This window comes from Dendrobates tinctorius, unplaced genomic scaffold (genome assembly GCF_039654945.1).
Source record: "Dendrobates tinctorius isolate UK_male_01 unplaced genomic scaffold, ASM3965494v1 ptg000037l, whole genome shotgun sequence".
In the NCBI taxonomy this organism is placed as follows: Eukaryota; Metazoa; Chordata; class Amphibia; order Anura; family Dendrobatidae; genus Dendrobates; species Dendrobates tinctorius.
In genome coordinates this window covers 24532974-24560807 of record NW_027361705.1, presented here as the reverse complement: position 1 = coordinate 24560807, position 27834 = coordinate 24532974, and the positions used below count along the sequence as shown (strand labels likewise).

At 46.2% G+C, this 27834-nt stretch overlaps 1 protein-coding gene across 1 annotated transcript; it reads left to right on the top strand.

The window, feature by feature from the left end:
* LOC141088067 (activin receptor type-2B) lies at positions 1-27834 on the top strand. Its single transcript, XM_073573944.1, has 6 exons — positions 1-136; positions 1292-1440; positions 22585-22699; positions 25032-25170; positions 26455-26585; positions 27398-27834. Exons 1-6 carry the CDS (start codon positions 41-43, stop codon positions 27590-27592), a joined length of 825 nt encoding a protein of 274 aa, XP_073430045.1. The 5' UTR covers positions 1-40; the 3' UTR covers positions 27593-27834.

Here is a 27834-nt window from a genome sequence, read left to right as displayed (position 1 = left end):
GTCTTGGCAGAGCGAGAGAGAGATTTTCAACACCCCTGGAATGAAACATGAAAACCTCTTGCACTTCATTGCGGCTGAGAAGAGAGGAACAAACCTGGAGATGGAGCTGTGGCTGATCACGGCCTTCCACGAGAAGGTGGGCTCAACTTCTAGAATCCTTAGTCCTCCATGACAGTTCTGTCAAGTGGTAGTACTTATTTGGTGGCTCTCCTGTCTTTGATTACTAACGGGTCCTCTTTGACTTCCTCCACTGTGTTGGATTAGGGGATGTTCACACTCTTGCGTTTTGTTTTTTGTTTTTTAAACCTTCCTTTTTTTGTGTGCATAAAAATAAATTGCAGTACTGAGATTTTTGAAATCTAATTCACGTTTTTCTTGCTTGCTTTAATCATCAATACCTTTTTTTGGTTTGTTTTTTTTAATCCAGAGCATGTCAATTTTTTCAGCATTTTTGTAACTTTTCTCACCCTTTCAAATGAATACATAAAAAGTCAATTAAAAAATGCGCGTAATGTCGGCTTTGGTCTTCTGCATTGCTGGTGTGGTTTCTGTCACCGCTCAGTATATAGAGAGCGGTGGCTGTAACTGCGCCCCCGACGCTGACTGACAGCAGCTCTGCATCGGGATCGGTGGTCAGTCAGTGCTGGAGGTGCTGCTACAGCCGCCGCTCTCCATACACTGAACAGTGACTGAAGCTGTGTCGGCGCTGCCCCTATAACTGAAAGCTGGACGGTGCCCGGGGGAATACAGTTCATTTCCTCCTGGCAGCGGGGCTCTATATCCCCGTGTTTGCGTAGGTTTCCTCCCACATTCCAAAGACATACTGATAGGGAATGTACATTGTGAGCCCCATTGGGGACAGCAAAGCTAATATGTGCAAACTGTAAACCGCTGCGGAATATGTTAGTGCGATATAAAAATAAAGATCAAAGATCATCTATATGCGCTATTAACCTGCAGATTAACCCCACATTTGCAGGTTAATAGCGTTATTTTACCTGGCAATTCCCTTTTAATAAAGAAAAAAAAAAAAAAGGGGCGATGGAAAGACAAAAACACTGGTCTGCCAATCTGTTCAATGTGGCCTTTTGGCTGTGGGCAATGTGGCGTTTTCTTTGTTATGGATTCATGCTTATCTTTTGTTTTTGGTTTTTTTTTGGGGTAGGGGGGAGACATTCATGTCATGGATTGTTGATCTGTTGATCAAAGACAGTTCTGTACAAAGGTGTACGCCTCCGGAATACTGTGCGTTAGCGGCACCAAAATCACATGCCGTTTGTTCGTTTTGCAGGGTTCCCTGACGGACTATCTAAAAGGAAACGTCCTGAGTTGGAATGAATTGTGCCACATAGCGGAGACTATGTCTCGAGGGTTGGCGTATTTACATGAAGATATCCCGCGATGTAAAGGGGAAGGCCACAAGCCTGCCATCGCCCACAGGTACTGACCTCACCCGAACCCCTTGTGCACGAACCACACAATCAGCAGTGATCGGGAAGGCAATACAGGACACCGACTCTTCCACCGCACAAACCTTTCTACTCACTTCATAGCTCATAAAATGAAATTATAACGTTACTTATTCGCATGCGCTTTAGGTTCAATTTACAGTCAACACTGCTGATTACTGTTGGATTTGCCAGCTGCTCTAATGGCCCACATGGGCAGTGCCTATGGCACGGTCTCATTTAGGAACGAGCACACCGACAATACCCCCTACTGATTGCACAGGTGTTTGCAATCAGCTCGGGACCAGAGCCAAAAACCTGCTCTGAATGGCCGTGCCTGGCGGCTGCCACTGCTCTCGTTCTGCTCCTGAATGTCTAGTGTTATACCAATGAAAAAGTGTTTTCCCACAAAAAGCCAGAAGAGTTTGGATTTTGCAGAGGGTAGGACCCTACTGAGGAATATTGCTTATCTCATAAATTTCAAGCATTTCATGTTTATTATCTAAAACTGCGATCATAATCTCTTAATTACAACTTTTCGAGCAAACGGCGGTTACATAACCGTGTGTTTCACGTCAGTGTTTGGGCGATTTTCCCTCTTTGGTTGCATTAATGCTCTCAAAGTGAGTTTTTGGGAATAACTTGTGTTTTTATATAAAAAAGGTCTAAATTTTCACTTTCTTTAAAACCTTAAGGCCTCATTCAGACGTCCATGTTGCATGTAGGTGTTGCAGCTGGTGTTTTTTTTTTTTCCCCGTGTAGAACACATACCCATTATAATTTAAGGTGCCATTCACATGTGGTGTTGTTTGTGGAACGTGTGCACATGCACACCTTACAAGACATGTCCATTTTTCTCCAGTATTAAGGATGAAAAGTGCCAATACAAGTTTATGATTGTAGGGAGCTTCAAAGGGAGCGCGAGGCTGGCGGTGGGAGTAGATACAATGAGGATGGTCCGCTGCAGCTCCGGCCGGGTAACTCAAGAGAGGATCAGACTGGATAAAAGTAATATAGACCGGTCATAAGTAGCGCAAGTGAAGCAATTCAGCTGGTATTAAAAGTCTTCATTTATTACTTTAGTGGAAACTAATAAATGAAGACTTTTAATACCAGCTGAACTGCGTCACTTGCGCTCCTTATGACCGGTCTGTTTTACTTTTTAATACAAGTCTATGGGCGTACAGCAAGCGGATGGCATCCATGTGCCATTCATGGTTAACATTGCAAAGTATAGGTAAAGCCTTGGAATTTACTCATCCATGAAGAACACTCGTGGATGTGTGAATCAGACTTCGTAAAAAAGATATTGAGTAGAGCTGAGCTGAAAGATTTGCTGGATCCTGGTCTAGGGCCGCTTCACTGATCCGTGCCTGCTGTAGAAGAGCATATTCTACCTACCGTCTACTAGGTCGTCATCGTTGCGGCACAACACCCACATGACTTAGTGGTGGGCCTACTAAAATGAAGTGGTGTGAGTAATGGATGGACTGTTGGAAGTGGCTCACAGGGCTCATGTTCAGGGGCCACAGGCTACCGATGTGGCCTCTGGACCAGGGTCCTGCAAGTTGTTTTGCTCCCCTATATTGCTGATCCTACACTTGCTGTGATGGCAGATGGTGGGTGGGGAGGAGGGCTTCTGTGTGATGTAAACTCTACGAAGGGCACCGTCTCTCAACAAGTAGGGCAATCAATGGTGGGGAGGCAATGGCAAAAGTGGAGAGTTGAGCACCTGACCCTACTAGTTTAGGAGGGATATTTGGTGGTCTGGACCAGCATCATCAGGTGGGTGTCATATATTTTTGGTTGCCCTCTCTTGCTGTAGAGGATTTTTTTTTACTGTAATGCTTATTACCCCAAGATTTGAAATTCCAGCAATGAACACAAATCTTGAAGGGGTCGGTCCAAACTTTGCAATCCGTGGAGAGGTAATAACTTGCGAAGTTCAGCTTTCTCCATCAGTCCCATAGACCCATAAATGTTTAGCAAAAACACGAAGGGGCGGACATTGCTCCATTTTAAAGGGACTCTTCCTGGGATCGATGATCTTGCAAAGTTAGAACAACACCTTAGTTTTTTTTTTTTTTTACAATGTACTTAAGGTACAAAACGTGGAAGTAAGCTTCACTTTATTTGGGGACCAAAAGTTATAAAGCGCTATGTGTAGGCCATAATAAATACCATATAATATAGAGTAGAAGTAACTTTCTGTGAATAGCTAACCTTTGTATGATTTATTGGTAAAATGCTGGTGGTGGGGGAGGGTTGTGAGGTTTTTCACTCTAGAAGCCTAATATTTGTTCTAGTTTCTTTTCTTGGGGAATGTTGATGGTAGAACATACCCGTGTATAAGGCTTATTAGACTCCATAAATTGTACATTCTTCCAGCAGTCTCCCAGTTACCAGCCTGAATTTAAATGTTGCTTTTTCTTTTATTTCGGACCCCTAACATTAATTTCCTGGGGTTTATGTTGTCCCCTGCTAATGACCAAATACTCCAAACTATTAGCCTGTTATTCATTACCACAGACCTGAGACGTTAATCATTTTAATTTTTTTTTTTTTCTTGCCTTCAAAATACGTTCTTCCATCATGTTGAAAAAAATAAATAAAAAGAAAATGTGTTTCTCATTTACACATGCCATCTGTCAGGAGTTCTTTAAAGAGACAGCTTGGACAACTCGCAGCAGGGAGAGTTGCTGGTTCACACCGCTGCCTACCGATTATCCAAAATATAAATGTCCGGACGGCTCCTCTGTAATGGCTTTTCCAGTGCAGATGGAGTCAGTCTCAAGCTGGGGAAATGGATTTGCTCTGACTATTGTGTTCCCTGCCAAATAGTTATGTGACGAATGAGGCGCTGCATCCATTCCAAGACTTTCTATGGGATCATTAGGATGACCGGAGATGCCCACTTAGATGGACCTCCAAAGTGTAGCTTTATCTTTGTGTCTGGCGGTTTGTCTCGGCATCGTCTCTCGATGTGGCATCTAATATTCGGATAGTAGTGAGAAACAAGGGGAAAAAATAGAACCAAACCTGATTTTTCTTTTTTTTTGGGGGGGGAGTATATATTATTGACAGGCTGCATATAATCCTTCCAAATTGCTACAAGCCAGGGTTTTGGTAAACTAAAAGTGATGCTCCTGACCATCAACCGCGTCGGGAAATGCAACAGGGCCCCATTCATTATTGTGTATGTTTATGGACCAGCCGAGATCTGGAGTTTGTGCACCCGATGTACGGGTTTCCCAGAGGTTGGATATTTCCCCCCACTCGCATAGCAATATAAGTTATCCTGGAAGCTACCAATTTAAGAAGAATGCTGGCCCCCAAACTATTACCCCGGGAGAATGGGTTTATCTAATATTTTTGCAAGAGATGCTACTTTTTATGTTTACACCCCCCCCTCCCCAAATCTATGGCAAGGCTATTTCATAAGGGTGTTTGGATTTGGTCCCTGTTGTGAGTTCATTTTCCCCTCCGTCACTGAGGCCTGGTGAACTCCCTATTCTAGTGAAGGAAGGTAGTGAGCCTGATTATCAGACACCTGGGACTAATGAAGACGATTGGCTGAGTGGAGTCACTGACTGGATTTAAGGCAGCCTACGCCCTTTCTGCCCTGCGGGTGATTTCTCTGTGGACTCTTGGACACCAGTCTGATTCCTGCTCTCCTAAAGCTAAGTTTTCTGTTTTGCCTTTTTGCATCTAAGATTTGTTTTTGTTTTTCTTGCTTTTTGGATTCTGCCACTCCCTGCTGGAGTGTGCAGTGTTCCATTAGCTCTGTCTTCTGAAAGTACCTGAGTGCTGATTTAGTTTTTGAAGCTTAGTTGCTTCAGGGCCATTTTTATATCAGCTTGTTGGCTTTTGTCTCTGATAGGGTTTTGGCAGATTGCAGACAGCAGCCTTCCTATCCGTTCCTATCTAGGTAGTTTTTGGGCCCCGTCTTTGCTCAGCCTGTCTTTCTGTCTGTGTAAGTGTTTTCATCTTGCTTCACCGTCATTATATGTGGGGGGCTGCCTATTGCTTTGGGGTCTGCTCTGGGGCAGTTAGATTTCCCCTTTCCTTCTTTAGGCCTATGTATCTCTCCGGCTGTGATCGAGGGGTCTAGGTCATCGTAGGAACCCCCCACGGCTACTGCTAGTTGTGTTGATAGGTTCAGGGGTCTGCAATCTGATAGTTGCCAACTTCTCTGGTTTTCAGGACTTAGCTAGCATTTCTGTTTTTGCCTCCTACGGTGACTCAATCATAACAGGTCCCGTTTTGGATATCTTGCATTAGGCCTACATTTCGCTCTTTCTCAAAGCATAAATGGGCCATTCTGAAAGGAAAGCTTCACCTTACAGCCTTTTTTATGGACAATATATAAATGGTCAATGTGGTATAATGTGAGATTTTGGGTCATTCTGATATTGCTTTTGCTCTTTTCTACGAGAGCTTCAGTACCATCTGACTGCCTCCAGATGGTTTTGTGGCTGACCACCACTGTAGCCGTGCGCGCTGGGTCATGTACGCCATTCTTTCTGTTTTCTCAGTGATTGATCTAGGCTGCTGTTCACATTAAACGGCAGCCCTGCCCTGCCCTAGGCTTTATTTGATTACGCACCTGTATCTGGGCCTGGATCGTCCTTTATCATGTGGTGCTGGACAGGCAGTGTGGAGGTTGGACCTGAAATGTCTGCATGGACCTGGCTAATCTTTATCTGCGCTTGTCCTCTCTGGTGCCATAGGAGCGATTCTGAAATGCTTGAGGTACAGTGTGCATGTAATGAGGTCTTGCTTTTATACATTTAGGAGGCCGTAATGGCACAGCGAATATAAAAAACGTAGAGTAGGACTCCCCATACGAGACTGCCTTGACGTGGCGGGGTAGCTCAAACAATTGATCAATTTTTTGCTAAATGTCTCATTTTTGAATACAGATTGAAACCTATGTGTGTTTTCACACTTCTTGTATTACGTTCTGACCACAAGCAGCGCTGGCTTCTCCCCCTCTTTTTTCTTGATATTGGTTTTGTGGCTGACCACCACTGTAGCCGTGCGCGCTGGGTCATGTACGCCATTCTTTCTGTTTTCTCAGTGATTGATCTAGGCTGCTGTTCACATTAAACGGCAGCCCTGCCCTGCCCTAGGCTTTATTTGATTACGCACCTGTATCTGGGCCTGGATCGTCCTTTATCATGTGGTGCTGGACAGGCAGTGTGGAGGTTGGACCTGAAATGTCTGCATGGACCTGGCTAATCTTTATCTGCGCTTGTCCTCTCTGGTGCCATAGGAGCGATTCTGAAATGCTTGAGGTACAGTGTGCATGTAATGAGGTCTTGCTTTTATACATTTAGGAGGCCGTAATGGCACAGCGAATATAAAAAACGTAGAGTAGGACTCCCCATACGAGACTGCCTTGACGTGGCGGGGTAGCTCAAACAATTGATCAATTTTTTGCTAAATGTCTCATTTTTGAATACAGATTGAAACCTATGTGTGTTTTCACACTTCTTGTATTACGTTCTGACCACAAGCAGCGCTGGCTTCTCCCCCTCTTTTTTCTTGCCTCCAGATCCTTGTATGCTCTGACATAATCTTTCAGAGGACTGTCAGGAGTCCCCCGTAGACATGATATGGTTCACCTATCCCATCAGTATCTCATGTGTATGATGGCCTTCAATGAATAATCTTTATTTGGTGTTACCAAATAAAATGCAGCAATTGTGACAATATTAGGACCAACCAAGAGAGATGCCCCTAAGTATCGCGAGATAAACCAAAAGAAAGATGACGCTACAAAATATCTCCCAGGTATATCAGCTTTATTAAATATAAAATGTAACAGATTTTGTTAAAAAAAAAAAAAAGTAGCTGAATGGAGGGCTAGCAACAAACCTCCAAATACGATAATTAGTATGGCCACATTTCTATTGCATTACATTGGCTAGTGGGTAATATATATACCAAATAGAGTATAAAATGCAGACTTGCCCAGTACTGATGTGTAGCACTGGGCCCCAACACGCGTTTCGCACCGCTTCCTTGCGCGCTCTGACGAAGCTGGGTGAAACACGCATTGTGGGGCAGGGCTACACACTAGGGAATATATTGCAATTCATATGTGGCCATACCAATTATATACCTTGGGAGATTAGTTGGCACTCCATTGAGATATTTTTTTTATATATATATACATATACTTCATAAAGTTGATATATTTGTGAGATTTTGTAGCACCATCTTTCTGTTGGTTTAACTATTGTGACAGACATGAACTGCAACAGGGAATAGGCAGCTACAGCCACTGATTACATGTCTGGCTATAACGCCCTCAGACTTACGGTAATCTATGGACAATGCTCGTGTTACCTCTTAGTTCGTTTTTTTTTTTTGTTTTTTTTGTTTTGTTTTTTTACAATAACTTGGCTATTGCTGACTCTGAAACAGGTCCACTAAAGAGGGAAAAAAAAATTCACTTTAATACAACCTGAGGTTATGCTCTGTCATGTGTCTTACCCGGCTGTGATAATTTATGAGTCCAGATGCTCCCGCTTGGAGTTTTGCTGCTTTAGCTTTTTACGGACTGTATTTCTCCATGTATCATGACAGGAGTGACTCCTAAAGGTCAGACGGGGGATAGCCCAAATACAGGAGGCTATAGCAATGAAATACTGTCTGCGCACAGAGGACTTCACTGCACATTTTACGTTTACCATGCGAGGCCTCATCTGGTGCCATTGAAGATATTGGTACCCATTAAAGATGTTGCATATCGATTTGCAATACCTGGTCCAGCGGCCTAGTCAGTATTCTGTGGCTGCCAGACATCAGCCCTGTAAACCAAGACTTGCCTGACTGCATCCACGGGTTCTCTTGTAATTAGTCGATATGGCATGATGTCACACGTGCATTACACCGCAACGATGACGTCACATGAGGTCGGCTAATGATAAGAGGAGCTAAGGATGCCGTAAGACAAGTGGTGGATCTCAGGGCTCCCTTCCAGCGACCACGGACTACTATTGTGACTACTGGATCGTGTCTTGTGAACTGGTTTGCACCAACTCTAGTACCTGTAGCTGGTCCCAGGAGACGGCAGAAGCGCTGTGGGGATATTCTGTTGAGAACCTCCTCGACAGCCCCACTGCTACCTGCATTGACCCATAGGTTGCTAGTTTCTTGCTGATAATCTTCCCAATTACCTGAAATTCTTTGGCTTGTTGGCGCCTTAACACGGTACTCTTCTGTAGTAATTAAAGGGGTTATCCTGCATTCTGGGGTGGCTCAGTGGTTAGCATTGCAGCGCTGAGTTCCTGGGTTCAAATCCCACCAAGGACAACATCTGCTAGGAGTTTATATGTTCTCCCCGTGTTTGCGTGGGTTTCCTCCGGGTTCTCCGGTTTCCTCCCACATTCCAAAGACTAGAGTTGAGCGAAACGGGTCGAAAAATTTCAAAAGTCGCCGACTTTTATCAAAGTCGGGTTTCATGAAACGAAACCCGACCCTAGGATGAGGTCGGCCACAAGGTCGGCGACTTACGCGCCAAAGTCGCGTTTCAAAAGTTTGTTTTGCGCTCTTTTTCAGCCAATCAGGATCCACGGACACTGTGGGCAACGTGATGACATAGGCAGGGGTCACCACCATCTTTCAGAAGGGCATGCAAGTGATTGGCTTGCTTTGGTGGGCGTCACAGGGGGTGTAAAAGGGCGTGCACGCCGACCGCCATCTTACTTCTGCCGATCTCAGTATAGGGAGAGGTTGCTGCTGATTCTGTAGGGAGAGCGTTAGGCAGGGAAGAAGACAAAAAAACTGCTTCTGCTGCTAGCGATTTGGCCTGCACAACACACCAGTCACTGTGTGTGCAGTGCAAGGGGAGGCTATATAGTGGTGTATCAGTGGTGTTGGTTGTTGGGCTGCCTTCTAAGGCTTCCTGACATTCCTGCATTGCTGTTTACCCACTGCTCCGCAAACTGCTTTTTCAAAAGCAATCCCAATTTTTTTTTTTTGTCCTGCTGAGAAGAAAAAAAAACTGCTTCTGCTGCTAGCAATTTGGCCTGCACAACACACCAGTCACTGTGTGTGCAGTGCAAGGGTAGGCTATATTGTGGTGTATCAGTGGTGTTGGTTGTTGGGCTGCCTTTTAAGGCTTCCTGAGAGGCTGGCATTGCTGTTTACCCACTGCTCCGCAAACTGCTTTTTTAAAAGCAATCCAATCTCCCTTATCCTCTAGTCACTTTTGTCACAGCTGTGCCATCGAGCCTGTCACATAGCGCTCAGATATTCATTGGGCCTCACACAATCCAAAAGTGTCCAGTGTCCAAAAGTGTGTGCAGAGATTCAAAATCTCCCTTATCCTCTAGTCACTTTGGTCACAGCAGCTGTGCCATCGAGCCTGTCACATAGCGCTCACATATTCATTGGGCCTCACACAATCCAAAAGTGTCCAGTGTCCAAAAGTGTGTGCAGAGATTCAAAATCTCCCTTATCCTCTAGTCACTTTGGTCACAGCTGTGCCATCGAGCCTGTGACATAGCACTCAGATATCAGTGGGCCTCACACAATCCAAAAGTGTCCAGTGTCCAAAAGTGTGTGCAGAGATTCAAAATCTCCCTTATCCTCTAGTCACTTTGGTCACAGCTGTGCCATCGAGCCTGTCACATAGCGCTCAGATATCAGTGGGCCTCACACAATCCAAAAGTGTCCAGTGTCCAAAAGTGTGTGCAGAGATTCAAAATCTCCCTTATCCTCTAGTCACTTTGGTCACAGCAGCTGTGCCATCGAGCCTGTCACATAGCGCTCAGATATTCATTGGGCCTCACACAATCCAAAAGTGTCCAGTGTCCAAAAGTGTGTGCAGAGATTCAAAATCTCCCTTATCCTCTAGTCACTTTGGTCACAGCTGTGCCATCGAGCCTGTCACATAGCGCACAGATATTCATTGGGCCTCACACAATCCAAAAGTGTCCAGTGTCCAAAAGTGTGTGCAGAGATTCAAAATCTCCCTTATCCTCTAGTCACTTTGGTCACAGCTGTGCCATCGAGCCTGTCACATAGCGCTCAGATATCAGTGGGCCTCACACAATCCAAAAGTGTCCAGTGTCCAAAAGTGTGTGCAGAGATTCAAAATCTCCCTTATCCTCTAGTCACTTTGGTCACAGCTGTGCCATCGAGCCTGTCACATAGCGCTCAGATATTCATTGGGCCTCACACAATCCAAAAGTGTCCAGTGTCCAAAAGTGTGTGCAGAGATTCAAAATCTCCCTTATCCTCTAGTCACTTTGGTCACAGCTGTGCCATCGAGCCTGTCACATAGCGCTCAGATATCAGTGGGCCTCACACAATCCAAAAGTGTCCAGTGTCCAAAAGTGTGTGCAGAGATTCAAAATCTCCCTTATCCTCTAGTCACTTTGGTCACAGCAGCTGTGCCATCGAGCCTGTCACATAGCGCTCAGATATTCATTGGGCCTCACACAATCCAAAAGTGTCCAGAGTCCAAAAGTGTGTGCAGAGATTCAAAATCTCCCTTATCCTCTAGTCACTTTGGTCACAGCAGCTGTGCCATCGAGCCTGTCACATAGCGCTCAGATATTCATTGGGCCTCACACAATCCAAAAGTGTCCAGTGTCCAAAAGTGTGTGCAGAGATTCAAAATCTCCCTTATCCTCTAGTCACTTTGGTCACAGCTGTGCCATCGAGCCTGTGACATAGCGCTCAGATATCAGTGGGCCTCACACAATCCAAAAGTGTCCAGTGTCCAAAAGTGTGTGCAGAGATTCAAAACCTCCCTTATCCTCTAGTCACATTGGTCACAGCTGTGCCATCGAGCCTGTCACATAGCACTCAGATATTCATTGGGCCTCACACAATCCAAAAGTGTCCAGTGTCCAAAAGTGTGTGCAGAGATTCAAAATCTCCCTTATCCTCTAGTCACTTTGGTCACAGCTGTGCCATCGAGCCTGTCACATAGCACTCAGATATTCATTGGGCCTCACACAATCCAAAAGTGTCCAGTGTCCAAAAGTGTGTGCAGAGATTCAAAATCTCCCTTATCCTCTAGTCACTTTGGTCACAGCTGTGCCATCGAGCCTGTCACATAGCGCTCAGATATCAGTGGGCCTCACACAATCCAAAAGTGTCCAGTGTCCAAAAGTGTGTGCAGAGATTCAAAATCTCCCTTATCCTCTAGTCACTTTGGTCACAGCTGTGCCATCGAGCCTGTCACATAGCGCTCAGATATTCATTGGGCCTCACACAATCCAAAAGTGTCCAGTGTCCAAAAGTGTGTGCAGAGATTCAAAATCTCCCTTATCCTCTAGTCACTTTGGTCACAGCTGTGCCATCGAGCCTGTGACATAGCGCTCAGATATCAGTGGGCCTCACACAATCCAAAAGTGTCCAGTGTCCAAAAGTGTATGCAGAGATTCAAAATCTCCCTTATCCTCTAGTCACTTTGGTCACAGCTGTGCCATCGAGCCTGTCACATAGCACTCAGATATCAGTGGGCCTCACACAATCCAAAAGTGTCCAGTGTCCACAAGTGTCTGCAGAAATTCTAAATCTCCCCTGTCCTATAGACACCTTGTACCTTGTTTTACATTACTATATAGTTTGTTGGATTTTGTCTACATTTCTACCAAAAATGAGGAAGGCTGGTGGAAGAGGCCGTGGAATTGGGCGGGGGTTGGCAGCTGGTAATGATGGTGTTGGTGGTGGATCTGATGGTAGTGGCAAGAGCAAAATAGGACCGAATGCAGGAGGTGTTGAGCCTGCATCATCGTCTGGCTACATAAGGCCTCGAACGCTTAGTTTTCTAGGAGTTGGCAAACCGCTTTTAAAGCCAGAGCATCAGGAAAAAGTTTTGTCTTACATTGCTGACTCAGCCTCCAGCTCTATCGCCTCCTCTTCTTCAGTTGTAAAAAGTAAAAGCACTGAGTCGTCATTGGAGGCTCATGTTCATGAACCACACCTTTCCTTGTGTCCTTCACCCCAACCAAGATTGAAGGATGACGCAGGCCATACTACTGATTACTCCATGGAGCTGTTTTCACATACCATGCCTGGATTATCAAGTGAAATGGTGAATTACCCAGGCCAAGATGAATCTGACATGGAGTGCACTGATGCACAGCCGCTGATGGATGATTCTGCTGGTACATTCACTCAGAGCACTACATTGTCCTTGCAGTGTACAGAGCCAGATTCTGACCCTGATGAGACTCAGATACCCCTTCCCGCACACTATACCACCATACACGGTGACACAGAGGAAGGTGCACATGACATAGAAGAGGAGGTGATGGATGACCCAGTTGTTGACCCAGATTGGCATCCATTGGGGGAAGAGGGTGCTGCTTCCAATAGCTCATATGAGGAGCATCCACAGCAGACATCGACATCGCAACAGCTGTTATCTGGCAGGCCCGGAGCACTCCAAAGACAGGTTCCAAACATCAAAAGAGTTGCTGGACAGCTTGTCCAGAGGGTCAAAAGATCACAGCGTGCTAGGCCGCAAAATGTCTGCCAAAGTAGGAAGAGTGCAGTGTGGCACTTTTTTGAACAAAATCCTCATGATCAGGCCAAGGTTATCTGTAAGAAGTGTGCAAAGACCTTTAGCCGAGGGAAAAATCTGAAAAATTTGAATACCAGTTGCATGCTTAGACATTTAACCAGCATGCACTTGCAAGCGTGGACACAACACCAAACCTCAAGTGCCACATGTGCAACTGATCACAACGAAGGTAGTCAGGAACGCTACATTGTTTCCCCCACTGTAAGCCCACCGGTTAGCACAGCAGCAAATGTTGAGGTGTCGTTGCAAGGCCACAGCAGTCAGGGAATCCCACTGTTATATCAACGAAAGACTGATTCTAGGCCATCAGAAAGAACACCAGCTCCATCACCATCATCAACCCTCTCTCAGTCCGCCCTGTCCACCGCTACTTCCACCATATGCAGCTCTCAAGTCCAGCTCACCCTCCCAGACACTATGAGTAGGTCAAGAAAGTACTCAGTCTCTCATCCGCGTACACTGGGTTTGAACGCCCACATTGCCAAACTAATCTCGTTTGAGATGATGCCCTTTCGGTTGGTGGAAAGCACAGCTTTCCGCGAACTCATGGCCTATGCAGTACCACGCTATGACCTACCCAGTCGCCACTTCTTCTCTCGCAAAGCCATCCCAGCCCTCCACCATCATGTGAAAGACCGCATTGTCCATGCACTCAAGCAGTCAGTGAGCGGAAAGGTGCACCTCACAACTGATGCATGGTCCAGTCGGCATGGCCAGGGCCGTTACGTGTCCATCACTGCGCACTGGGTTAATGTGGTGGATGCAGGGTCCACAGGGGACAGCGGTGGTGGGACAGTGCTGCCTAGCCCACGGTATAGGAAACAGTTGGCTGTAGGCGTTCGACCCTCCTCCTCCTCCTCCTCCAGAAGCGAAAGCTCGTCCACAGAGCGCAGTCGTACGAGCACTCCATCTGCAGCTGCCACTGTTGCACACGATGTGTCCCCCTATCGAGCAGCTAGTGGAAAGCGTCAGCAGGCTGTGTTGCAGATGATGTGTTTGGGCAACAGACACACCGCCGAGGTGCTGGCCGAGTACTTGAAGCGACAAACTGAGTCATGGCTGGGCAGTGTACATCTTGAGGCAGGCAAGGTAGTTAGTGATAACAGCCGTAATTTTGTGGCAGCCATAGCCCTTTCAAAACTCAGCCACATACCTTGCTTGGCTCACACCTTGAACCTGGTGGTGCAGTGCTTCCTCAAAAATTATCCGGAGTTAACAGCCCTGCTCCAGAAGGTGCGAAGACTGTGCGCGCACATCCGCCGGTCGCCTGTACACTCCGTTCGTATGCAGAAGCTGCAGCGATTGCTCCACCTTCCCAACCACCGCCTCATTATCGACATTGCAACAAGGTGGAACTCCACCCTGCACATGGTGGAGAGGCTGTGCGAGCAGAGGCAGGCCATAATGCATTTGTGGGAGGATACACGGCCAGGCACTTTGAGAGCAGACATGGAGTTGACAGGTGTGCAGTGGTCGAAGCTGAAAGACCTCTGTAAAGTCCTTCAGTGTTTTGAGGAATGCACACGGCTGGTAAGCGCAGACGACGCCATCCTAAGCATGAGCATCCCACTTATGCGTCTGCTCATGCAAACTTTGACGCACCTTAAGGAGCAGGCGTCTGCAGCCAATGTTGATGAGGAGGAAGAGGAGGAGGGAATCCTTGATGACATTCAGCCATTGTCTGCTCAGGGACCTCTCCTGGACAAGGTGGAGGAAGAAGAGGAGGAGGAGGATGATGATGGGGATGATTACTTAGGGGAGGAGGATGCATCTCGTGGGGCAAGTGAAAATGTTGGTGTGGCAAGGTCTGGTACAGGGTTTGTGCGTGACTGGAGGGATGTGGATTTGCCAGAAAGTGCTCCTCCACCCAGCACTCGCAGTGCATCATTGACACCGGGAACATTGTCCCACATGTCAGATTATGCCTTGCAGATCCTAAAAAGGGACCCCCGCATTGCCAAAATGATGAACGATGATGACTACTGGTTGGCCAGCATCCTGGATCCACGCTATAAAGGCAAATTACAAAACATCATGCCACAGGAGAACCTTGACCTAATATTGGCTAATAAACAAGCAACTCTGGTAAATCGGTTGCTTGAGGCATTCCCAGCACACAGCACCGGTGATGGTTCTCACACGAGCCGTACGGGCCGGGGGCAGCTTGGCAGAGGTGTTCGTGGTGCACACAGCAGAAGTGGCGTTGGAGACAGGGGTTTCATGACAATGTTGTGGACTGATTTTTCAAATACCGCTCACACAACTGGTAATACTGCATCGATGGAAAGTGACAGGAGACAGCAGTTGTCAACTATGGTTACAAACTACTTTTCCTCCCATATCGATGTTCTCCCACACAGGTCATTCCCCTTTGACTATTGGGCCGCTAAACTGGACACCTGGCCTGAATTGGCCCAATATGCCTTACAGGAGCTCGCTTGCCCAGCTGCAAGTGTGCTATCGGAAAGAGTCTTCAGTGCAGCTGGATCAATCCTGACAGAAAAAAGGACCCGTCTGTCAACCCAAAATGTGGATGATCTAACCTTCATTAAAATGAACCACGCATGGGTTTCCAAGGATTTTGTCCCACCTTCCCCTGATGACACATAGGGTGACAGAAAAATGGCTTGCTTTGGTCCACCTCTTCCTGGGACTTCACCTATTTCGCCTTTTGCATCAGCTGAATGTCCAACATCGACATATGCCACTTTCTAAAACTCCCTAACTGTGCTGCCTCCCCCCCCATGGCCGGGGTCACCACCTAGCGCACGACACCGTGCGAGTGCCGTTGCCCTGGACAGGTGGGTAGGCCGACTCTTGGGCGCGGGCACTGGCACAGGGTCCCTCATAGTGCAATCAAGTGTCTCTGACGGTGGTGGTGCACACCCGCCGTCAGACACACCGCTGTACTATGAGGGGCCCAGTGCCAGTACCGACGCCCACGAGTGGGCCCCCCTTGCTTGGGCAGGGCCCCAGCATTTGCAATCTTTACCTCTCCCTGCTCCTCCGCTGTGAAATCTGGGCCGTCAAATCCATACTGTGCCTGACACCGTCTGAGCCTGCCTCCTGATGTATAGATATATATTTTGAATGTGTACGCTATCCATACATGTTATCCGGGGAAACGGTACCCTTTCTAACCTTTGTGCAATCACGTGCAATCCATACTGGGCCTAACACCGTCTGAGCCTGCCTCCTGAGACATATATTTTGAATGTGTACGCTATCCATACATGTTATCCGGGGAAACGGTACCCTTTCTAACCTTTGTGCAATCACGTGCAATCCATACTGGGCCTAACACCGTCTGAGCCTGCCTCCTGAGACATATATTTTGAATGTGTACGCTATCCATACATGTTATCCGGGAAAACGGTACCCTTTCTAACCTTTGTGCAATCACGTGCAATCCATACTGGGCCTAACACCGTCTGAGCCTGCCTCCTGAGACATATATTTTGAATGTGTACGCTATCCATACATGTTATCCGGGGAAACGGTACCCTTTCTAACCTTTGTGCAATCACGTGCAATCCATACTGGGCCTAACACCGTCTGAGCCTGCCTCCTGAGACATATATTTTGAATGTGTACGCTATCCATACATGTTATCTGGGGATACGGTACCCTTTCTAACCTTTGTGCAATCACGTGCAATCCATACTGGGCCTAACACCGTCTGAGCCTGCCTCCTGAGACATATATTTTGAATGTGTACGCTATCCATACATGTTATCTGGGGATACGGTACCCTTTCTAACCTTTGTGCAATCACGTGCAATCCATACTGGGCCTAACACCGTCTGAGCCTGCCTCCTGAGACATATATTTTGAATGTGTACGCTATCCATACATGTTATCTGGGGATACGGTACCCTTTCTAACCTTTGTGCAATCACGTGCAATCCATACTGGGCCTAACACCGTCTGAGCCTGCCTCCTGATGTATAGACATATATTTTGAATGTGTACGCTATCCATACATGTTATCCGGGGAAACGGTACCCTTTCTAACCTTTGTGCAATCACGTGCAATCCATACTGGGCCTAACACCGTCTGAGCCTGCCTCCTGAGACATATATTTTGAATGTGTACGCTATCCATACATGTTATCTGGGGATACGGTACCCTTTCTAACCTTTGTGCAATCACGTGCAATCCATACTGGGCCTAACACCGTCTGAGCCTGCCTCCTGAGACATATATTTTGAATGTGTACGCTATCCATACATGTTATCCGGGGAAACGGTACCCTTTCTAACCTTTGTGCAATCACGTGCAATCCATACTGGGCCTAACACCGTTTGAGCCTGCCTCCTGAGACATATATTTTGAATGTGTACGCTATCCATACATGTTATCTGGGGATACGGTACCCTTTCTCACCTTTGTGCAATCACGTGTAATCCATACTGGGCGTGAGAATGGCTGGCGAGCTGTTAAGCAAGCTACAGCACCTGTGGTTTGCACACGTAAGTTTTTCATTTTTTCAGGAATGACGGTTAGGCCTAATTCCGGAACTGCGGTTGACCTGCACTTACTGGGAAATCATTGTTCGCGGGTAATAATTGTAATCAGTGATCCCCATCACTAACGTTGTTCAGCGGGTTATCTGCACCTGTAAGCGACAAACGCTGGCCCTTTCAGTGTAGCGCACATGCAGCCACGGACATGTAAGGGCATGACACACCAGTTATTGGCCAATCTCATGTGCCAGAGCCTCACGTGTCCCTCTAGTAAGCCGGACTCGGACCACGGGGCATGACGGAGTCTCGTTCGTTAACGGAATTAAGCTTGCAATGTGTGCATCTGTTCTGTAGCTGGCATGGTTGAGGTTTCCCAGGTGGAGTCGAATTTAACCGTAGGCTCCACTCCTGGTGGTGCCCTTCTGGACATTCCTTTAAGGTTCAGCTTTGCAACCATACTGCCCACGTAAAACAAACACTTTGCCTTCATGAACGCTGTTTGGAGGGTCATGACTCGTGGGAATAACGCCGCCCAATTAGTTAACCTGCTAGAGAGATCCTTCGTTGCTCCCAAGCATGACATCACACTCCCTAGGAAGAAGGTAATGCCACTGTGGCGACCGTACTCCTGGGGGCGACACAAGTGCACTGATGCCCAGCCACTGCTCGATGAATCTGCTGGTACATTGACCCAGACCACTACATTCCCCTCGCACGCTACACGACCTGAATCTGACCCTGATGAAACTCAGGTTACCCTTCCCATATACAGTTCCATCTTACACGGTGACAAAGAGGAAGCTGCAGATGAAAGTGCAGGTTCGGCCCACCCGCCATCAGACACACCACCGTACTATCAGGGGCCCTGTGCCAGTGCCGTCGCCAACGAGTGGGCCCCCCCTGCTTGCCCAGGATCACAGCACTTGCAAAGTTGAAATACTGTGCAGTGAGATGGAAGATGGGGACGACGAGGAGTCCAGACAAGTACAGGGATTCCCTAGCGAGGAGACTTATTTGATTGTTTTCAATGTTGGGACAGCAATTTTTGGGGAGCACTATACTCTGGAGAATGATAGATGGGGCCCACCATACACTGGAACATTCCAAAGGTGGACATCAGACACTGGAGCAGCATTTACAGGGCCCATTATACACTAGAGCATTAGAAATGGGGCCCATTATGTTTGGAGCATTATTTGGGCCCATAAGACAGTGGAGCTTCATCCATGGGGACCAACATATACTGTAGCATTATGTGGAGCTCATCATATACTGTTTCAAACATTATATGGGACCAATGATTCTGTATGGAGAAATAGATGGGCCTCGTCATGAGATGTAAAAAGTGAGGTATTTTTCATTGTACTATACCGCTATTTCTCTGCCGTATCGAAGCATGATGAGTTGTGGTATGTGTTAAAGGGGCGCTCTTTCGCCCAGGGCACATGAAAACCTGCAGCCAGCCCTACCCCCCCACAACTTTTTAGCCAAATAACCCCCATTTTTCAGTGCGTAACTTGTATTATGAAGTTAATTAAGGTTGACAAGCTTAAGTAAGAAGAATTGATGCTTTTGGCATTCAAATGGGCACTGTAGGTGTGTTTCCTGTCCTCCTCTCACTGCCGACTTTTATTCCCCATTGACTTACATTGGGTTTCGTGTTTCGGGACGACCCCGACTTTTCCCTATAATCGGACGATCTTGCTCGACCCGACTTTTGGAAAAGTCGGGTTTCACGAAACGAAACGCGACCCTAAAAAACCAAAAGTCGCTCAACTCTACCAAAGACATAGGCAATTTTTACAATGTGCGCTAGGAGTAGATTTATATTGGCCACTAAATGGCTACCAGTTGGCTATAAACAAGCCAAATGGCGGTTTAATAGCCTGATTAGGCAGGCTATGCACAAGCTTAAAAATCATTTCAACCAGTGAACGAGCATTGTGCTCCTTCCCAAACATTGTCTGTTCCCAAATATTAGGCCAGAATATCCTGCACTGTAGAGAGCACTCTCCCGCAGTCATCTCACTATTATCAGGCAGGATTACAATGAAAGGTAACACCTAAATGTATAGATAAGATAGGTTCTATCATTCTTAATAAGTTATGGTCACAGCTCACCTCCTCCCCCTCTCTGTACAATGATCTCTGCACAGGTCACAGAGCAATGGCTACGGACATATTCCATAGAAGGCAGTAAACCTCTCCAGGCTACAGGTTCCCATTGTCCATGTGGCTCCTCTAAAGCTTAAACATATCTAAATCCAGTTCACATCTTGGGCAAGATGGCTGCTGCCAAAAGCATGGCCAAAAAAAAGCAGATTATATAGATTTTTTAGCTATAAATAATACAGCTGATACTTAGGGTACCGTTACACTTAGCGATGCACCAGCGATCCCGACAACGATATGAATCGCTGGTGCATCGTTAAGTGGTCGCTAGTGAGCTGCCACACAGGCAGTGCTCACCAGCGACATCGCAGGGGTCGGCGGTCGCTACTTACCTGTCAGACGCGGCGATCCTGACATCCTCCCGCTCGCGTCCGCTCGCCGGCGCCACAGGAAGCCCAGCAGGAAGCTGACGACGAGAAATGGTCCAGGACGTTCTCGCGCGATCAGCGATAACCAGCGGGGGAGCCGGTCGGAGGTAAGTATCAGACACAGCGATATCACTAGCAATATCGCTATAACGTCACAAAATCGATAACGTTACAGCGATATTGCTAGCGATATCGCAGTGTGTAACGGGGGCTTTATTCTGATCTGACCGATGTACCTAAATGCGTTTGAGGCAGGTTTCAGTCTCGCGCGGTGACATTCCTACAAACTGTATTTGCTTGTTTAATTATCACATTTAGCCCTATCTTGCTCTTATCAGATCTGTCACTACAGGGACTTGCTGTCAGAATTAAATGCGAAGCATCGAAGTCACCGCCATCTGCTCATCCAGTAATTAAATTAAAGCCATATGTACCATAGATATCTTTAAACAACGCATGACTGGTATTTTCTAAGCAAATCACAAGTCTAATGCCGGGCTTACATGTCGCAATTGTGTTTGTTAAATGACCCCCAATCTGCTACATACAGGAATAAAGGGGGTTTTACACTAAGCGATATCGCTAACAATATCGCTAAAACGTCACTGGTTTTGTGACGTTATAGCGATATTGCTAGCGATATCGCTATGTGTGATACTTACCAGCGACCGGCTCCCCCGCTGTCCATCGCTGATCGCGCGAGAACGTCCTGCTCCATTTCTCGTCGGGCGCTTCCTGCTGAGACTTCCTGCTGTGATGACGAGCGACGCGTGGAGGGGGGCGGGAGGACGTCTGGATCGCTGTGTGTGAATGGTGAGTATCGTGCGCTGCGTCGCTGCTGCATCGCTGTGAGATCTTTCTGTATGAAAGCTCACTAGCGATCATTTAGCGATGCACCAGCGATCCTGACCGGGTCGGATCGCTGGTCGGATCGCTGGTGCATCGCTAAATGTAAAAGGGCCTTAAGAAAAGAAATGGATAAACACATGAAATGTCTTTAACTAGTTAATCACTATAGCACATACAATGTGTTATACTGATAAAACCCTGATAAAAACCTATCCTAAAATATTTATAGAACCAGTGTCTGTGAGAATGTGCAATAGAAAGCTCCGTCACCCCCTTAATGTGGAGGTAGATGTGCTCCCAGTGCATATTCTCATCTAATGTTGGAGATACCAGGGTACTGAGGGTAATAAGACTCTGCTCACACTGCTGTCCACCCTGTGTATATGATTTAATACTGGAGATACCAGAATGCTGAGATAAGAGGCTGCTCACACTGCTGTCCACCCTGTGTATATAAATTTCAAAAACTGACCGTCATCCAAACATAGACTAGGTGTGAACAGGTGCTTACCTAGAGTCACCAACTCATATATAATCAAAGAAAGAAGGCAGCACTCTGTAGCGCCATAGCTTGCAAACATGAAAGTTGAACTGCATAACTGCATTAGAAATATGAAAAATTGAGAATGCTTAGCGCATCAATTGGCCAATTCATGTGTATCTAGAAGCCACGTTAAGGTGATTCTTGATTTCCAGGACCTAACACTGCCAAACCTCTGTTAGACTAAAGTCTTTATGTGTATGGGAGCCTGTGAATCCTCTCTTGGACTGAAATCTCTATCTTTGTGGAGGGGTAGGGTCCTGCTGTGATTAAAAACGCCTGAGGCTAAAAGACTGAGTGCTCAGAAGGCTAATGAATACAAATTTTAAAAAACTGACCGTTCACCCTGTGTATATGACCTAATACTGGAGATACCAGGGTGCTGAGGGTAAGAAGAGGCTGCCCACACTGCTGTCCACCCTGTGTATATGACCTAATACTGGAGATACCAGGGTGCTGACGGTAAGAAGAGGATGCTCACACTGCTGTCCACCCTGTGTATATGACCTAATACTGGAGATACCAGGGTGCTGACGGTAAGAAGAGACTGCTCACACTGCTGTCCACTTTGTCTATCTGATCTATTACTGGACATAGCCGGAGTGCTGAGGTAAGAAGAGGCTGCTCACACTGTTGTCCACCCTGTGTATATGATCTAATACTGGCATTACTAGGAGTGCTGAGGTATGAGGCTGTTCACACTGCTGTCCACAATGTCTGTCACCATGCTGAGCTGCTGCTGTGACCTGGAGACAGCTTGACAGTTCGTGGTTTAGATTTAATTCCAGATAACACAAGGGAGCTTCGTATTGCACATGCTTACAGGCGATGGTCCTATGGATGTTCTGGGACAGGTTTGTGTCGGTGTAACAAGTTAGCGGCTGTTTTAATTTTTTTTTAGTAATTACCTATTACAAAAAAGCTTAATTTGCTATTTAAAGGTATTCGGGAATTAAAGCTCGTTCCTACCTCTTGTGCAGTCCTCTATTGCAGACGGACTTCATCTCTGTGGCCGGCATCCTCAGGCCGGTGCCTCTACCGCTACCTGGGCCTTTTGATGTTGCATCGCATTCCACCCTGGTGATTGCACTTCAGAATACCAATATATGATGCTTTCATTACTTCTGTTGAGTAGGATAAATCTTTTTCTGTATGTTTTATTTTATTTTTTTTTTCTTTATATAGGGATTTTAAAAGTAAAAACGTTTTGGTGAAAAACGACTTGACAGCAGTTTTGGCAGATTTTGGATTAGCTGTGCGGTTTGAACCCGGAAAACCTCCTGGAGATACTCACGGACAGGTAATGCTATTTTTTTTTCTTTTAGGTCTATACATTAGGAATAGCTTTTTCTGTCAACCATTAGTAGATTTCCATATTCAAAATAAATCACTCCATTTAGATTGTTTGCTCAGCTGACGTCTATCCCTCTCCACCCCCCGATAGACATTTGGTCACTTGGCTTTGCTGAGGAATGCCTGTGTTCTTAGTGAGGGAAAGGAACAGCATCCCATCCTAAAATGTTATGGGACCGTTATGATTATTCAAATGCATTTCCTGGGCTGGGTAAGTTCTGGAGCAGCGTTGGGCAGTGCTGTGGATATGGAGCTGAGCAGATAAGATATAGTTTTGTGGGAAAAGGTTTGGTATCACCTCAGTTTTCATCCTTTAAACCTTTTCTCTTTCTTGGATTTTGGGTCCAGTGGGCGGTCCTATTAGTGACTGACAGCTATCTCTGTATGTGCTCTTATAGAAAAGAAGCTGTCAGTCACTGATAGGAAAGCCCACTGGACCCAGAATCCAAGAAAGCAAAGGTTTAAATGATGAAAACACAGGTTATACTGAATCTTTTCCAACAAAGCCATATATTAATCTTCTCTGCTGCCCTTGCTCTATACCAGGGGTGGGGAACATTATCATTTGGTGCGGCCCGCAGCCGCTTACCCCGTTTTTGGTCGCAGGATTTTTAATTCTTCAGAGGTGCCCGTGGAGGGCCGCTATGTGGCCCGGCGCCGCCCCCATTGCTCATTCAACTTATCGGCATCATAGACGTCGATACAGTTGAAAGCAGTGATGGAGGATAGAGCGTCAGACGCTCCCTCTCCCATCACTCCCCCTTCTCTTGTGACTCAGTGGGCAGTGGAGCCGATAAGACCGGAGCAGAGCCTGGAGCAGTGCGGGGAACAAGGAGATGGGGTGAGTATTGTGTGAGTGTTTGTATGCATTATTGTGTATGTGGTTGCAGGGACTGCAGTATACTGTGTGTGTGTGTGTCTGCATTATACTGTGTGTTGGGGGAGCTGCGCTGTATTGTGTGTTGAGGGGAGCTGCGCTATATTGTGTGTTGGGGGAGCTGCGCTATATTGTTTGTTGGGGGAGCTGCGCTATATTGTGTGTTGGGGGAGCTGCGCTATATTGTGTGTTGGGGGAGCTGCGCTATATTGTGTGTTGGGGGAGCTGCGCTATACTGTGTGTTGGGGGGAGCTGCGCTATACTGTGTGTTGGGGGGAGCTGCGCTATACTGTGTGTTGGGGGGAACTGCGCTGTACTGTGTGTTGGGGGGAGCTGCGCTATGCTGTGTGTTGGGGGGAGCTGCGCTATACTGTGTGTTGGGGGGAGCTGCCCTACACTGCATGTTGGGGGGAGCTGCGCTATACTGTGTGTTGGGGGGAGCTGCGCTATACTGTGTGTTGGGGGGAGCTGCGCTATACTGTGTGTTGGGGGGAGCTGCGCTATACTGTGTGTTGGGGGGAGCTGCCCTACACTGCGTGTTGGGGGGAGCTGCGCTATACTGTGTGTTGGGGGGAGCTGCGCTATACTGTGTGTTGGGGGAAGCTGCGCTATACTGTGTGTTGGGGGGGAGCTGCGCTATACTGTGTGTTGGGGGAGCTGCGCTATACTGTGTGTTGGGGGGAGCTGCGCTATACTGTGTGTTGGGGGAGCTGCAAGTTATTTAAATGTTTGAATAAATATAGTTGGCTAATGTTTAAGTTCAAATTTTATACTGCCCCCGAACACTATTATAAAATTCCAAATGACCCTTGGCAGAATAAAAGCTTCCCCACCCCTGCTCTAGATACCTTGCTACCTGCAGATTGGGCTGCATTTTCATGGTGACAGGTTCCTTTTAACTAAAAGCTGAGACCCTTAGATCAGGAACAGAGCAGACATTAATGGGACATTTCATAACTTTCTCAAATACTTATGAAAACATTTTACAGCACATCCTGCATGAAATTACTGAACCCAATTTATTATATATTTTCGGAGTTGGTCCATTTTTTATAGACTCCGACGCCACCAAAATGGACACCCAGCTCCACAGCTTTGGGGTTGGAGCATTCCCGGGTTGCACTGGGCGTGACTTACTACTTTATTTTTTATACGGACACCAAGGTCGGTAAGCACGAGACACCCGTATTTCCATTAGATGGTTGACAGGTTCGGATGAAATTCGTGGATTCGACTAATGATTTTGATGACAAATGTTTATTTAGGATTTCCGGCTTATGGAATTGATTAGCAAAAGAGTAGGTTTTCGTGTTCTCTACACTATATAGATATTATGGTATATACCGTAAATCTGAAAGAATATTCTGTGATCTAATGCTGCGCATGCTGTTTATACATCTAGGTTGGCACCAGGCGGTACATGGCTCCGGAGGTGCTGGAGGGAGCAATTAACTTCCAACGAGATTCTTTCCTCAGAATAGACATGTATGCTATGGGACTGGTGCTCTGGGAAACTGTAGCCAGGTGTACCGCTGCTGACGGTGAGTGTTTGGGACCCTGTAGGGACAATGTGACCAGCGCAGCTTTCTAGTAATTTTACATTGCAATCCTATCAGTGTAATTTATCTTTACGATGGTTATGTCCACAAACACCAACGTGGAAAAATGTTCTTTTTAGTTTTTGGAAATACGGGGGGGGGGGGGTATTTAGTCCGCCACCAATTGTGCACGTTCTCCCACTTAAAAAGATGAGAGAGGCCTGTAATTGACATCATAGGTAGACCACAACTATGAGAGTCAAAATGAGAAAACAAATCCAGAAAAATCACCTTGTCTGATTTGGTTAAGATTTATTTTGCAAATTTTGGTGGAAAATAAGTATTTGGTTACCTAAAAACATGCAAGATTTCTATATTGAACCAGTTCTGTGTACTGGATTCTAAGGCACATTATCTGCAAAGGAAAGGTGAACATTGTGCAAACCTAGTGAGGAAGCTGCTATCTCTGTTACATCTTAAAGGTACATACATAACAACTTTGGGGCATTACACTTAGTTTGACTTGTCATTCTGAGCTGACAGACCCTTTAAGAACGGCCGGTGCAAACAGGCTGTTACACGTTCTCTGATTTTAGCTTGATGATTGCCAATTGGCAGCCATTTTAACAGTTTAATTTTTTCTTTTAAGTACACAAGAAGATAGGAAACTTTGTAGCATTTATTAGGAGAGAACTCCGCTTTTTTTCTCCCCTCGAACTGATCTTTCATTCTCTAAGTTCTCAATTCACGAGTAAACTGTCTTTAGTGAATACAGGATTTCCCATTACGGAGATGGCAGTTGGTGCCCATAGAGTTCTGTGGAGTGCTGAAACTCTCATTTTAGAAGAACACACAGCAGAATGTCGCTTCGCCTCTAGCTCCTCCTCCTCCATAGAATTTTGAACACCCCCAACTGTCATCTCCGTAATGTGAGCATCTCTGATCATCGGACACAGATGTTACCACAGAATTAAGAGTGAATGATCAATCCAGGAGGAGAAGCAGATTTCTCCGATAGGCAGCTTTGTAATATAGTTTTATTTTCATGTATTGAGTAGTAAAATCAAATCCAAACGACGCTTACAATTTGACAGCCGCGGTTGACGCCTAATATTGGGCTGATTCTTCTTGTTCTGCAGAGATCACTCTTGAGTAGAGATCTTATTGTGAATACAGACAGAATTACAGTGAAAGGTCACCTCTATATGAGAATTATACCATAGACCGTAGGTGACCTACAACTTGCAGCCGATTTAGCTAATGGTTTATGTACTTCGATGCCTCCAGGGCCTGTCGATGAGTACATGTTGCCATTCGAAGAGGAGATTGGTCAGCATCCATCCTTAGAAGATCTGCAGGAAGTAGTCGTTCACAAAAAGTTGCGACCGGCATTCAAAGAACACTGGCTGAAACACCCAGTAAGTGTTTATTTACTGTTCTTAGAAAATTAATGTTCCAATTTCAGAGTTTTGGGGCTTTTTTCAGACAAGGAAAAAATGCCTATTGCTTGAGATTGACTAAGGCCGACCATACACATTAGATGTCTGTCGGCCGAACAATGACTCGGCCAACAGACACCTTGACCGACTCTCTCATACACAGAGGTGCTCATTTGGCCAAGCGATCCTTTGATTTCTAAGAGAAAGCTGCCAACTGACATGTCAGCCGGTGGCTCATCTCTGGCAGAACAATGTGTTTGGCATTTCAAAGTCGGATGTGTGCGATCAACATCTCTCCCAATCATCATTTGGCTGGTGCCTCCATACTCTTTAGACCATGGGTGGGCCGATTCATTGGGAACACCGTGCTTGGGCCGGCAGCTGTGTTTTGATGGCCACCGGCTTTTTTTAATGTATTCTTGCTCTGTAAGCACGCTCATGCATCATTCACCGCTGAACGATGAGCTGCGTGCAATGATGTCCTGACACCGGTGCCAGCGTCAAGATTGCTTAGTGGGCGGAGATGGCGCACAACTTGTACAGCCCCCGAAGGATGATTTAAATTGCCAAATGGCCCTTGGCAGAAAAAAAGCCGGGGTTCCCCACCTCTGCTTTACACAGTAATATTTTTAGAAAATCTTTTTAAAACCGAGATGTTGTATATCTGTATGTTCTATTCTGTGGCTAAATATACAGCACTTACTGAAGTTTGCATGTCTGATGTGACAGAATTTGGAAATTTGTAATAACCACAAGTTTCTTACTCATTTAATCTTCTTTATCCTCATCAGGGTTTGGCACAGTTATGTGTCACCATTGAAGAGTGCTGGGACCACGATGCGGAAGCTCGGCTCTCCGCTGGATGTGTTGAGGAACGTATTTCTCAGATCCGCAAATTGGTGAACGGCACTACCTCGGACTACCTGGTTTCCATTGTTACATCTGTCACCAACGTGGACTTGCCGCCCAAAGAGTCCAGTATCTGAGTCATTTGTTACATTTGTCTTTCCAGACTCGTTTTAAAACACTGAAGAAAAAAATAACACAAAAAAATAATTTGTATATAAACTAAAAAAAAAGGAAAAAAAAAACAAACATACGCATCCACAGACCCATGAATGCAGCTGCTATTTTACCTTGACTTTTTATTATCCTCTTTTTATTTTTAATATTTGGTTTCTTGTGGGGGAAGGAGTGGGTAGTTTGGATCAATTTTACCAGCACGTTG